We start from the raw sequence: 13,792 nt of genomic DNA on the forward strand, positions 1-13,792 counted from the left end.
CTGTTGGTTTGACAGCATGTTTGATGGCTGGCTGGTGCTGATTCAACTGGTAGAGGTGAGAGAAATGACTTCTTAACCCAACACCACCCCCTACAGCCCAGTGTAAAGGGGACTTAGATGGTTTGCTTTCACCTGTTCAGTAAATGCTGCCTGAAATTCTGTGTGTACGGTTCTTCAAAGCAAATGTATGCAATGAAACTTGGAACTAGTCCTATTACTATTGACTTGTAAAATCCCCAATCTTGATAGCCTGGTTGTGTTGGACATAGTGCATAGTCCTTAGGGCATAACATAGCCTTCGCCAACCTGATGCCCTCTGAATGTTTTGTGCTGCACTCCCACCAGGCCCAGACAGCAGGAAAGGGAACCAAATGCAGCAGCAATTCTCAGCTATCTGGAAGCCTTAAAATTCCTGGATCTTTTTACTTCCCTTTCAGGACACGTTGATTTCACTATAGAGGTAGAGAGATCACTGAGAGTTCTTGATGGAGCCATCCTGGTGCTGTGTGCTGTCGGAGGGGTTCAGTGCCAGACAATGACAGTGAATAGGCAGATGAAGCGGTATAATGTCCCGTTTTTGTCCTTCATCAAAACTGGATCGAATGGGTGCAAGTCCAGACAGAGCCATCCAACAACTTAGGTATGAACATCTCAGTTAGAATTCCTTCCCCCCCCTGCTCATATCAGAGAGGAAGATGGAAAATCTTTCTAGAAACATTGTCAAAAGATGTGTGTCTTCAGTGTATTGTTCTGGGATGCCATGCTTCTTAAAGGTTAGGTGGGTAACGTGGTCAACATTGAGTGTCACATATGAAATGGGCTGAAGGATCCTTGCTAACTGAATTCTTTAATAGCTTACATCAGCTTTCCCACCCTGGTGACCTCCAAATCTTTTGTGGAATGACCAGGGAGTTTCTGCTGGCGCCTTTAGTATACAGCTTTAGGCAACAGACGAAAACATTCCTCTTCAGCCAGACCTTTGACTGATTAACGTCCGATACCCTTTTAAATGTGTTGGTGGTGGTAACTGGTTTGCTTTTGTTCATATTTTTATTATGTGTTTTGTGTTTTTTATCTTGTACTTTTATGCTGTGAACTGCCCTGAGATCTACAGATGGAAGGGCAGTATACAGATTTAATCAACCATCTTCATCTTTTGGATTATAATTCCCCCCCAGCCTCAGGCAGGACTGCCAGTGGACAGGGTTGATGGAGTTAAGGTCCAAAACATTTGGAGGGTACCAGATTGGGAAAGGCTGGCTTAGATGTACGAAGTGGGCACCAGACCTCACCCCCTGAGCCTTTGCCCTGCCACCTTACTCATACTAGAGCCTTAGACCTTTGATCTTGTTCCTTGTATGACATTTTATTTTCTGGCCCACCATGGGATGTGGTGTCCCCATATACAAGCAGAATCCTGCTACCACCAGAAGGTAGTGTGTCCAAAAAGGTGCATTCTAAATCTTGAGATGATTTGTCTGTCTTTTCTAAAGTTCTGTTATGGCAACTGGCCTTCCTTACAGGGCCTCCCCTTCAGATCTTCATGGGCAGATGGACTTGTATGTGGAGAAGCAGTTCTTTAGAGCTGTAAATGCTGTCTTAAGAGAATTGTATTTGTTTTTAACTTCACAGATCCAAGCTGAACCACAATGCTGCCTATATTCAGATACCTATGGGTTTGGAGGGAAATTTCAGAGGGATCATTGATCTCATTGAAGAAAAAGCTATATACTTTGAAGATGACTTTGGGTAAGGCTTCTGAGCAGTTTGAAATATGGAGGCATTTTACATCTGATCAAGCTTTGGGAGTAGTGTGTTGTTGTTTTTATAAGAAGTATAATTTAGTATTTTGGTTACTGAGGAATAATTAGCTTTGATTAGTATAGCCATAACACACTGATCTCGTAACTATAACACAATCCTCCCCACCATGCCTCTCTGTTTGAATTTCTCGGCTGCTTTTAACCATAAATGAAGGTGATGTTGGCACCATAGCTAATGCAGCCCGGGGTTCCTATCTTAAAGGAGTTTGAAGCAAGTTAGCAAACCCTGTTTATTAAGGAATCCTTGTTTGCTGTAACCATGGTTCAGCTTGTGCAGGGCTGTGGCTGTCGGAGCTTTTAGGCCGGGTGGATTTGCACAGCAAATGACACTTGGGTCATATTCATTATGTGTGAATTCTGTGAAAGGGGAAAGGTAATAATTGCATGGCAGACAGGCAATTAAATATGCTTTGCTCTTATTGTGGGAGAGTTTAGCCATGTAATCGTCATTTGCCTTGGGTGGACAGTTCATATAATAAAAGTTAACTCCTGGCTTTTGAATCTCTGGTATGTGAAAATACTCAGGGATCCTGCCTTTGCAGGAATCTGCAGCAAGAAATTTACAGCTCATCCCTTAACATGTCTATTGAGAAGAAAGTGGGTCTTACTCTCTGGTAAAGCAAGTGAAGCCTTTCAGCTTTAATATTGGTTCTTTTGAGAGGAAAAGATTTCATTGGCCGTTTTGTCTTCACATTTCTTAGCTCATAAGGCAGAGTGACATTTTCATAGGGGAATGAGAATTGAATAGGAATTGAAATATAAATATGGTCATATTATACCCTCAAACAGCAGCTGCTCAACTGGAGCTATAACTTTGCTCTATCCAGCATGGTTTTTAAAAAGTTAAATGTATCTGTGATTCCTTCTGCATAAGATGGCTAAGTGTTCTCTTTCTAGGAGAACAGTGTTTGTCACAGGAACAACCCATCCAAGAGTGTCATATTATATGGATCCTTGTGTACACCTGAAATTATTGTGTACTCATCACGACAGAGCATTAATAGAAAATGTCCATTATTTGAAAAACACCCAGCAAACTTGGTTTTATTGTAGCCTTATGATGTCAATCCTGGTTTACACCCCACAATTTTAAAGGCACATAGGATTATAGCCTATGTGAATATTATTAGACAGAAGGTACAAGGGGTCCAATTTTAAATCAAATGTGTATTATTGCTAGCAGAGCTTTGTCGCTAGATGTGCAGGTGTAAAAAGAACTGAAAATGTGTCACTCGTGGCATAAATTGATAGTTGTGGTTCTCACTGAAGTCCACAGGAGCATGCCAGATTTCTAACATTTCTAGTTGGGTGACTTCTGATGGTCTGCTTGCTTTCTCTGCTTCTGTAGCCAAACGGTTAAATATGACGACATTCCCCCTGAGTTCAGAGCAGAGCTACCGATCGCCGCCAGGAACTGGTTGAATGTGTTGCAAACTTAGACGAACAGATTGGGGAGCTTTTTCTTGAAGAGAAAATCCCAACAGTGACTGACTTGAAGGTAAAGGGACTTCAGTTCTCTCCCCGTTGCCCCAAGGATTGCCCAGAGTCCTTTGATGTATGCATTTGGTGTATAATGTTTTGCATATGTAAAAGCGAACTGGGTAGGGCACTGTCATCAGAATTAATCAAGGATAAGAGCCTTAAACCAGTCATGGCCGGTGGTCAGGGATGATGGGAGTTGTAGTCCAACAACATCTGGAGGGCCACAGGTTCCCCACGCTTCCCTTCGACTAATACTGGTTACATGTCCTATAGTCACAAACTCCTTAATGCTATCTGAAAATAATAGCAACACCTAGCTTTTATAGAGAGAGCTTTGAATGTTCAATGTGTCTTTTTACATACATACATCTCAGTAGAACCATGCATGCCATCTTGAGCTGCTTGGGAAAAAATGGGATATAAATGTAATTAGTTAATTATATATTTAAAACAACCCTATAAGGTAGTCCAAAAAATTAGCCTTCCATACTGCAGATGGAGGATTGAAATAAGAGAGAATGGCTTACCCAAGGCAGTTGTAGAGTTGGAAGGGACCCCAAGAGTCATCTAGTCCAACCCCCTGCAATGCAGGAATCTCAGCTAAAGCATCCATGAGAGATGGCCATCCAACCTCTGCTTAAAAACCTCCAGTGAAGGAGAGTCCACCACTTCCCAATGGTTCCACTGTCAAACAGCTCTTACTGTCAGAAAGTTCTTCCTTATGTTTAGTCGGAATCTCCTTTCTTGTAACTTGAATCCAGCGCCCAGCACAGGGAGGAAGAAGAAAGCCCACCCACTTGGTCAGAGAAGGAAGCTAAGGCGCTGGAAAGCTGGAAAGCACCACCTGCGTACACCAGCAGGTCAAACCACCATCGTGATCTGTGCCCTCAAACTGGTTCTGGACGTTGTATTGAGACATCACACCAGGCCTAATTCTTGGGGACCCATATACTTTTAAGATAAGGAGTCGGTAACACACTGCCTTCTTCTCTGGCTTGGCATCCGGGGGCCTTCAGGTGCTGCCCCTGTTTCTGATGGGTAAAACCGTTGACTTTTGAACTTCTGCCATTCAGATTGTTTATATTGGATAACTGAGATGGTCTTGTTTTGGCTTCATCCATCTGTCGATATCTATCAGTCTTCTCTCTATCCCACTTTTTCTTCAAGGAGCTAAAGATGGCATGCAGATCCCCCCCCCCTCCTGTTTTATCCTCAGAACAATCTTGTGAGGTATGTTAGGCTGAGAGACAGAGGGTTGCCCATGGTCACCCAGTGATCTTCATGGATGAGTGGGGATCTGTCCAACAACTTTGACCATATTAGATCTCTCTAGATGTGCACTATAACGATATATATAGATATATATATATATATATATATATGCACAATTGGTGAAATATAACTTTATAATACTGTTGCATATTATAATATGCAGTTAATTGCAGTAAAAGCATAAACATACTTGCAGGGTTCTGCAAGGGTGAAATATAAAGTCTTTAAATAAAAATCTATCCTACAGTTTAGTTGGACTATAATTTTAGATGAATTAGGTAGGATTTAAAAAAAAAAGCAAAGCTGTGATGACCCTGCTTGTTGGTTGGTTGGTTGGTTTGCTTCTAATGGGATGATTATATTGCCAGCTCTCATTCAGAGACAGCTTTGTGTGTTGGGACATCAATTTCGTTGCCTTTAGAAGCTAAACGAGTAAGCTGGGCTTTCTGTGTCTGCAATATCTTGTTATGACGCTTTGCTGCTATCCAGGGAAGTGGCAGGTTTTCAGTACCAGGCATTATAGCAACAGATGCCTGGAGGGGAGAATAGCTGGCAGAAGGAGACCACTGTTTGGTGTGACAGACGAAGTTGGGACAGATCATAGAGGTCATCTGTGATCTCTTCCTCTTCTCCTTATAAATGTAAATGCAATAGTTGTACCTGCATACCTATATTGGTTCTAATGCGCCCTGTGATCTGTACATTTTGACACAGGTTTGGCTTGCAGGTAGAAATCCTTCACAGCATTTTCAACAACCCCCATCCTCTTGTTTCTAAATTGGATTGTGGCAGTTGGTGTAAGGTGACACTGTTTCACCGTAGCCTGAACTCACTTGGGCAAGGACTGGATTTGGCTTGAGGGACTTGATGAGCATGGAATATAGAGCTTTGAATTGGAAATAAATCGTCCCGTTACCCTTTGTAGCCTTTGATGACTTTGCGGTCTGGAGAATTGCTGCATGGTGGTTGTTATGCAATGGTTTCCCTCTGTGTTCCAGGCTGTCACAAAATGCTTAAGAGGAAAGAAGCCCATTTTAAGTGCAGCTGAGTGATCAGGTTGCTCCAAGAGTCAAAATACACTGTAGAATATTAATTTCGAAACCTCTACCCTAGTTACAGCTTTTGATGTTGTCCATTAACCAAATAGTCCAAGGGGCATTCAAATAATGTGGATATCCAATCTGTATTTGTGCCATTATTTGAAAATTCAAAGGAGAGGATTTGTAACCTCATATACTGTTACTGAGAAAAAGTACCAAAATTCAGTTGCATTTGCTTCCAATTGTTCATAGGATTGCACCTTGGACTCCTTTCATCCTCTTTCAGAAATGCCATACTCCAGTCAAATAAGTTTGTCCTCTTGATCTGTGCTGAAAATACAAAAGAGCAAAAAATATGGGTCGTCTGGAGCGCCTTCTGATCCTAGGCATGCTTTTGCCTCTTTACCCAGCATGAAATAAACTTTACGGTATTGTTGCCCATCTAGCTTGGATGGCTTTTTAAAAGGATTAGACAAATGTGTGGAAGCTCTAGCTGTCGTTCCTTCTAACAGTGGTGGCTGAGTGACTATAACTTGGAAGCAAAGCAGAGTTGCCCAAATAAGTTAGCAGTTTGTGTAAACACACGGAAGTTCCTAGGACTGCAGATGTACACACATTTGCGAATTGAAAGAAGGAAGGGTGTTTTTTTAAAAACCTGAAGAAACCAGTGAGCGCCTGTGAACTTCCAAGCTGTAAGGATTGCGGAGGCGTCACTTTGGGGCGGGGGGCGAGGAGGAAAACTGGAGTGGTACAGTCTACTAGATATAGATATAGCAAGTACCCTAAAAGGGAATATTAGGGTTGAGGGCAGTTGTGCTTGTGAGCTCAAAGGCACCACTCCCTGCATATTACTGGGGCATTGCATGAGGAAGCTCCCCAGAACCCTGCCTGCAGTGCTGTGTAGTTATAACATGCTAGGATTTGGGGCTGGCACTCCTCAAACCTGAGTCTTCCAATGCTGGGGTGCTCCCTTATACCAAGTCTATTATCCAGCTATCTCAGTGTTGTCTGTTCTGTTTTTTTTAAATAAAATTTATTGGATTTTCCAAATTAAATCAATTACAAATACCCATCACCACACACAAAACAACACAATTATTTAAAAATCCTTCACTTCTTTAAAATCCTAAACTTGGGACTTCCTCACGTCCTCACTTATGCGTTCATTTCTAATCTTCTTCAGTAACTTTGTACATTGTAAAATCTAATTTCTTACTACTAGTCTTAATCTTACAATTATAATCAACATATCTTAATCATACAACTTATTCTTATCAATTAAAACACCACATTTCAAATCTTAACTTCTTATATCCTTTCTTCTCTTAACTCAATAAAACTGTTGCTCTTGTTACTTTCTGATTCCAACTTCAAAAATATATAAATCAACACATTTTAACAAAAATCTAAATATTTCTTCCATTCTCAAAATCCCTTTTCCCCTCTGATGTCGAGTACCATGGTCAGCATTTCTAATAGATCTCTTAAATCCCTATACCCCACCCCCCTCCTCACCATGTTCCCCCCTCCCATTTCCACCTCCCAACAGACTTCCCCCCAACATTTTCCCAGTCCAGGTTCTTCTTCTCCCAAAATGATACAGTTTCCTTCTTCTTCCAGTGTTGTCTGTTCTGACTGGCGTTAGCTCTCCATGGTATTTCACCTCAGCTGCGTTTAGCACAGCAGGGGAAGGTCTCATGTGGTGAAAGAGAAAAGGTCACTTTTTCCTTTCCCCCTCCCCTTTCTGACACCCCCCCCTCCAAAAAAGAAAGCATGAACAGGACTACAAGGCTCCTTTTGTAGCCTGGTTGGAGTCCTCAAGAGAAAGATTCCTCTTACAGAGTTGGGGATACATAGCAACATTTTAAAGCATCTTTCTTAGACATGTAAGCAAGCTACTATGGGCACAGCCACACCACACATTTAAATGATACCAATTTACTGTAGTCCTGTTGAGGGCGCTGAGAGTTGTAGGATTCCCCTATTCATCTCTTAGAGCTGCAATTTCCAGAGTTCCCTTGGGAGAGGGATTGATTGTTAAACCACTCTGTGAACTGTCACTCTCTACCCCAGGGGTCAGCAAACTTTTTCAGCAGGGGGCCGGCCCACTGTCCCTCAGACCTTGTGGGGGCTGGACTATATTTTGAAGGGGAAAAAAGAACGAATTCCTATGCCCCACAAGTAACCCAGAGATGCATTTTAAATAAAAATACACATTCTACTCATGTAAAAACACGCTGGTTCCCGGACCATCCGCGGGCCGGATTTAGAAGGCTATTGGGCCAGATCCGACCCCCGGGCCTTAGTTTGCCTACCCATGCTCTACCCCTTTAACCAACTCCAGCTTTCAGAATTTTTTGGTGGAAGCCATGACTGTCTAAAGTGTTCTCACAGTGCTTTAAAGGTGTGGTGTGATGTGCATGTGGCCAAAGTAGTCTATTCGTTCTGTGGCTCTGCATCTAGGATGAAAAAAAAATCATCTTAAAATCATTTGTCAGATGGGACCTTTTGGCACAAGCAACAGTTGGTGTCAAAAGCAGTTTTCTGGTTCAAAGCGGCCTTGTCTCCCCCAGCCTTCCTTCTCCCAAAGCTAATTAATTACAAATTACTTAATGGCTGTGGAAAGGCCAAGAGGCAGGTTGTTTGTGCTAATATGTCCCCAGTGATGGATTTCTAGCCTGTGGCAGGCAGCCAAGTTCTGGTTTAAAATAATTTTTCATGGAAAACGCATTGGGTTCTTCTTGCGTGCTCATTAGACATCAAGGACTTAAATATACATTTTGTTTGCTGACAGCAAACATTACTCCTGAGGTTGAAACCCTGACTGGTGTGCTGCAGCTGCTGAAGTCAGGGTACAAAAGTAACCTGCAGAAATATAGGGGGGGGGGGGAAAGAAGGCAAGGAGGGAGTTGCAGTTTCTGTGAATAGAACATAGATATTTCCAGTCAGGGTGCTAACCTTGTCTCCCCTGTCTGTAGTATGCCATATTCTATTTGCAGGGAGAGGAAGGAAGATCGGGTACTTGAGGGCTTAAACTTGGTACTTCAGACACTAAGGGATCTGGCCTGCCAAGGTAATGTGGAGCCAGAGTCCTCGTCCAACCTAGAAGCGAATAGGGGTTTTGCAGGGCTGGCCTCTCCAATTTGACAGATGGTATCAAACCTTTAGATTTGCCAGGCCTGGTATCAGTAACAGGAGTTTGGCTCTTGGCCCTTTCCTAGCTTGAGCCGCTGATCTTGGAGGCCCTGAGCACATGCTACAGGTCTAGAGACAAATACATCTGGTGGCAGGTCCAGGCTGGGCCCCGACAGGAACGAGCAGGGTTAGAGCCGAAACGACGGCTGCTGCACCATTACAGATATACACAGAGTTTTGCCCCCTGTCACAACACAGGGATGTCAGCTGAACTATCCCAGGTTGATAGGATCATAGAACTGTAGAGCTGGAAGGGACCATGAGGGTCGTATAGTCCAACTCCCTGCAATGCAGGAATTTTTTGCTCAATGTGGGGCTCGAACCTGTTAGCGTTGTTCCAGTTGTAGTCACTGCAATGCAGGCTTTTTCTTCCAACTTGTTAAACCCCAACAAATCCCGGTTTCTACTCAGTAGCAGCTTTGTGCTTATGCGTACTTTTCTTTCTTTTCCCTTTTGGCATTTGTTTTCTCTTGCATCTACTGTAGTAGGTTAATCCTCAACACCATGACATCCACACTCAAATGCAGAGTGATGATTACACTAAGGACTTGTTTTCTGTGTGAATTTTGGCCACCTCCTGAGATACGTAAAGAAAGCAAACCTTTCAGGGAAGCCTCTTTGTTCAGTTTAAAAACTGAGCTGGTACCCTGTTTTAAAGCTTCTCTCTACAGTTGGAAAAGTCCCCCTTTGTATCGTGTAGCCACAAACATTGCTTTTATTATAACTGTTTTCATTTGGTGGGGAACAGAAAGCATGATGCTGTGCATTCTTGTATTATGCCAAGTGCCCTTAAGAAGCCAACTGTTAACACTGTGAATGTTCTGTTTCTCCCAAGCTTGCGATCAGAAGGACAACACTCAGCAAATCCTTCACACCTGTGCTGGTAGGAAGTGCTCTGAAGAACAAAGGTGTGCAGCCGCTGTTGGATGCTGTTCTGGAATACCTCCCAAACCCATCCGAAGTCCAGAACTATGCGATTTCCAACCAGGAGTAAGTACAGAAAGTGGAGGAAAACAGATCTACTTTGAAATTATATTTATTTATAATGTGGCCACTAAGTACCCTATGCTACGGTTGAAGATGAAAGGCAGTGATTTTGTAAGATAAAGCCCACTTTGTCTGAGGCATGCTTTCCTCTCCTAAGCTGGTGGGTACACCTGTTTGGCCTGTAGGTGGCAGACACATCAAAAGCTGTAGGTCTTTTCTTGTTCTCATCCCCAGTGATTAATCAGGCATCTTTTAAAAAAAGAAAGAACAGAAGGTGATATAATAGAGGCATTGTTGCTTGTGATGTGGATGCTGTTGTCTCTAGTAAACGAGCTTTGCTGGCTTTTGAGGTCCTTTAAAACCCTGGAAACTTTGTTTGATTAGAGGTGACACTAGACAAAAGAAATGGGCACGTGTCTATTAAAGTACCTTCAGCTCTCTTTTTTATTATTAAAACAAAACAAAAAATTCCTCCCAGTAGCACCTTAGAGACCAACTAAGTTTGTTCTTGGTATCAGCTTTCGTGTGCATGCACACTTCTTCAGATACACTGAAACAAAAGTCACCATTATATTATATTATTATTATTATTATTATTATTATTATTATTATTATTATTATTTCATTGTGAAAAAATCCTTTTTGGCTGTCGCTACAGAATCCAATACTGCAAGATGCTTGGAGGCTGACTTAAGATTATTTATGTTTCAGTAAAAAAAAATCCTCAAAAATAGAGAGTACCGTATTTTTCGCTCCATAAGACGCACCTTTTTCCTCCTAAAAAGCAAGGGGAAATATCTGTGCATCTTATGGAGCGAATGGTGGTCCCTGGAGCTGAATTGCCCAGGGGCCAAAAGAGGATCATGTTTTTTATTTTACAAAGAGAAAAGGGGGGTTGAAAGGACCCCGCTCAGCAGCTGATCTGCAAGAGATCGGGAGAGAGATAAGAGTCCCCCGGCTCCCTTTCAGCCCCGCCCTCCTTTGTTGAATGTGCTGCAGAGGGAGGTTGTTTGTTTCCTCAGGGACATATGACTGGCTGATTAGATTATCTGTCTGGAAACTGTAGAAAAGGCTCCCTTTCCTTTAGAAGCTGCAGAAATGTGAGTTGAACCCCATAAAAACGGGGCTTTTCCTCTTTGCTTTTCCCCCTTTGCAAAAAAGCTGCAAAACTTTTAGCTGATCCTAAAAAACAGGGTTTTTCCCTTTGCAAAAAAAGCTGCAAAACTTTTAGCTGATCCTCAAAAAAAACAGGGCTTTTACAGGAGGAAAACCAGAATATTTTTTTCTTGTTTCCTCCTCTAAAAACGAGGTGCGCCCTATGGAGCGAAAAATACGGTAAGTATATGCAGCAATTATAGGAAAGGAAAGGGAAATGACACTTGAAGGTGGGAACGGGGTGACATAACAGAAAACCTATAGTACCATGAATAAATTAAAAGGAAAAACAGCGTCATTTACATTGTCATTCCATAGTGCAAAAACAAGGCCCCTCTCAATAAGTTTCTTTTCTTCATTATTATGAACCGTGTTTCTTTCATATGTAAGCTATAACATTAAGAGAGTTCACCAGATTTTCCTTATCCTGTTATGGGAATGTCTTTATTTTTCCATTTTTGTGAAATACACTTGTTTTGCTGTGTGTTGGCAGTGCAGTAATCAGCTGTAGATCAGTATTAACAACTTCAGGATGAAGTTATCTAAAGGAGAATTTTAGGATTTCTCAGGAGACCATTACCTGTACTTGTTTGTATAATATTTGGGTGCTTCTGTCCAGAAGTGCATCATTTTTTTTACAACTCCAAAAGATATGTATTAAATCCGCCTTAATTCACTTACACCTCCAGCAGTGCACGTTTCGGCTAAAAACTGAGCCTAAGAATTCTTAGGAAGGAATTTGGTGAGTTCAGATTCCACAGCAAACACCTTACCTGCACCTCCTTGGATGTGCGGATTGGGTAAGACTCCTGCCCGATTCCACAGTGAGAGCTGAAACCTGAGAGCTGACTCTTTGGGCTTTACTTTCATGTACTAGTTACTTGGAATCAGTTGTTAGCCCATGTGGATCTGGCTGTGTGGGTTGAAAATGTGCCTCCAATTCCCCCTGGGAGCAACAGGACGTGATGACATGCAGTCACTCTCAGGGAGATGGTATGGTGGGAGGGGAAGCTGCTGGACCCAGGAGGGACAACCATAATTTCCCCCTTACAATCTTTCTGAGATCAATGACATATTTTTATGCCCATTGCTTCCAGGGGGAATTGCAGAACTCTTTAAATCCATGCGGCAGGAGTTAGCCTACATTAGCTGCTCCAAGTGGCTAAAATCTGTAAAGGAAGAAAGGAGAGGCAACACTTCGACCACCTCTTAAATTTTCCTTTTGGATTTTTAAGTGTTTTCCTTTAAAAACCTGCACAGTAAACAGGTAGGACGGATTTAGCTAGTAAACACATACAAAAGGGACATAAACCCAACTAAGGCTGTTCTTAGTAATAATTCTACATCTGCCATTGGTCTTCAGAGCCTGTTAAGACTGCTCATTAGATCGTCCTTCAGAACAGATCGCCACAACAAAAATGGATTGTGAAGTACCGTAGAAATATTGCATTTTAAACTTAACTTTTCTCTTCTTCAAGGGATTCCAAGGAAAAATCTATGATTTCGCTGAGCTCTGTCAGAGACAGTTCCTTGCCTTTTTTGGGCCTGGCATTTAAACTTGAGGTAGGTCCCCTCCGACAAAGCTTTCTAACTAAGAACAACTGAGCTGAAACCTGTTGGGACAGGGCTGCTAGTGGCCGTTTGCTGTACACCTCAGGATGTGTGTTGCTTTGATTCCCTCTGCTTCTCCTAAAGTTTTGTCTCCCTTGATTGACTGGCTGCTGTTTTCTGCCACTTGCAGGCTGGGCGTTTTGGACAGCTCACCTACGTGCGTGTTTATCAGGGGATGCTAAAGAAAGGCGATTCCATCTACAATACCAGGACTGGGAAGAAGGTCCGGGTGCCAAGACTGGTCCGCATGCATGCAGACACGATGGAGGTGAATATCGAGGCAAAACCCAGTCTGTGAGGCATTTTATTTCACTTCAATCCCTTTCCGTTCAGCGAAGAAGATGCAAACAAAGGCAGGGGCTCCCGAACTGTGGCTCCTGGGCGAGTTTCAGTCAGGTGGTTCCTATCACGTCTGCATCAAATACACATATTGATCTTTAAATTGTATTTGTTCTTTTATGTTGTATTTACCGTGTAATGATTCAGATTCTATGGGATGCAAAGTGTAATGCAAGAAAATGCAATACAAGAAATAGAAATACATCTGCAAAGCATACTGCAGCAAGCACAGCATATTACTGCCTCTGCAACAGGTAGAATAGTCATCAATTCATTCGCCAAGGCCACCTGCAATTTTCAAGTGGTCCATGAGGAAAAAAGGGTTAGGGAACTACTGCGCTATGGCATTCTTTGTATGCAATCTGGGTCAAAGAGAAGGCATTTCTAGTTAAAGGTGTTTCAGTTCCTTGCCTGTGCCGTGGGATTTTATTTGCAGATAAATGCCGCTCCTAAAATTTGTTTCCTCGCCAAAAACATCTATATGGTTTTCAGTTTATACCCTGCTCGACTGTACAGCGCAATACTGTTGCCATCTCCTCCCTCAGTTTCTCCCTTGATCCCAAGGACACCTCTCTGTAGCTGCTTTCTCCCATGTGAATTGGGAAGAAGTATGAACAGCAGCCCTGTCGGCATTTCATGCCATATGTAGTGTGTAGAAGATGAAGAGATGGAGATACAGCTGTTGCTGTTCACAGCGTCATCTAGAGCCCTTTTGAAGTTTCTGTTCCCACTGGAGAGGAAGAGGTTAGAGAGCCCTTTGCCTGAGTCTCAGCTACCATGGAAGGGTGTAGCGAGAGCCCTTGCCACAGGCTCTCCAGCCTTCGCTGCTCCATTCAATACGTGGCCCTCCTTTTGAAAAACGAAACCGCTGCTGACCAAAGCTGCAAG

The 13,792-nt window shown here is 42.6% G+C and overlaps 1 protein-coding gene across 1 annotated transcript in view; it reads left to right on the top strand.

Moving 5' to 3' along the window:
* The window catches only part of LOC117047416 (elongation factor G, mitochondrial-like), a 37,186-nt gene that overhangs the window by 3,159 nt on the left and 20,235 nt on the right, over window positions 1-13,792 (top strand). The window contains 8 exon segments of the mRNA XM_033150545.1: window positions 438-588; window positions 590-640; window positions 1,633-1,749; window positions 3,172-3,212; window positions 3,215-3,321; window positions 9,648-9,802; window positions 12,433-12,517; window positions 12,696-12,833. Coding sequence (XP_033006436.1) covers window positions 438-588; window positions 590-640; window positions 1,633-1,749; window positions 3,172-3,212; window positions 3,215-3,321; window positions 9,648-9,802; window positions 12,433-12,517; window positions 12,696-12,833 — 845 coding nt within the window.

Source organism: Lacerta agilis, chromosome 5 (assembly GCF_009819535.1).
Source record: "Lacerta agilis isolate rLacAgi1 chromosome 5, rLacAgi1.pri, whole genome shotgun sequence".
NCBI lineage: Eukaryota > Metazoa > Chordata > Lepidosauria > Squamata > Lacertidae > Lacerta > Lacerta agilis.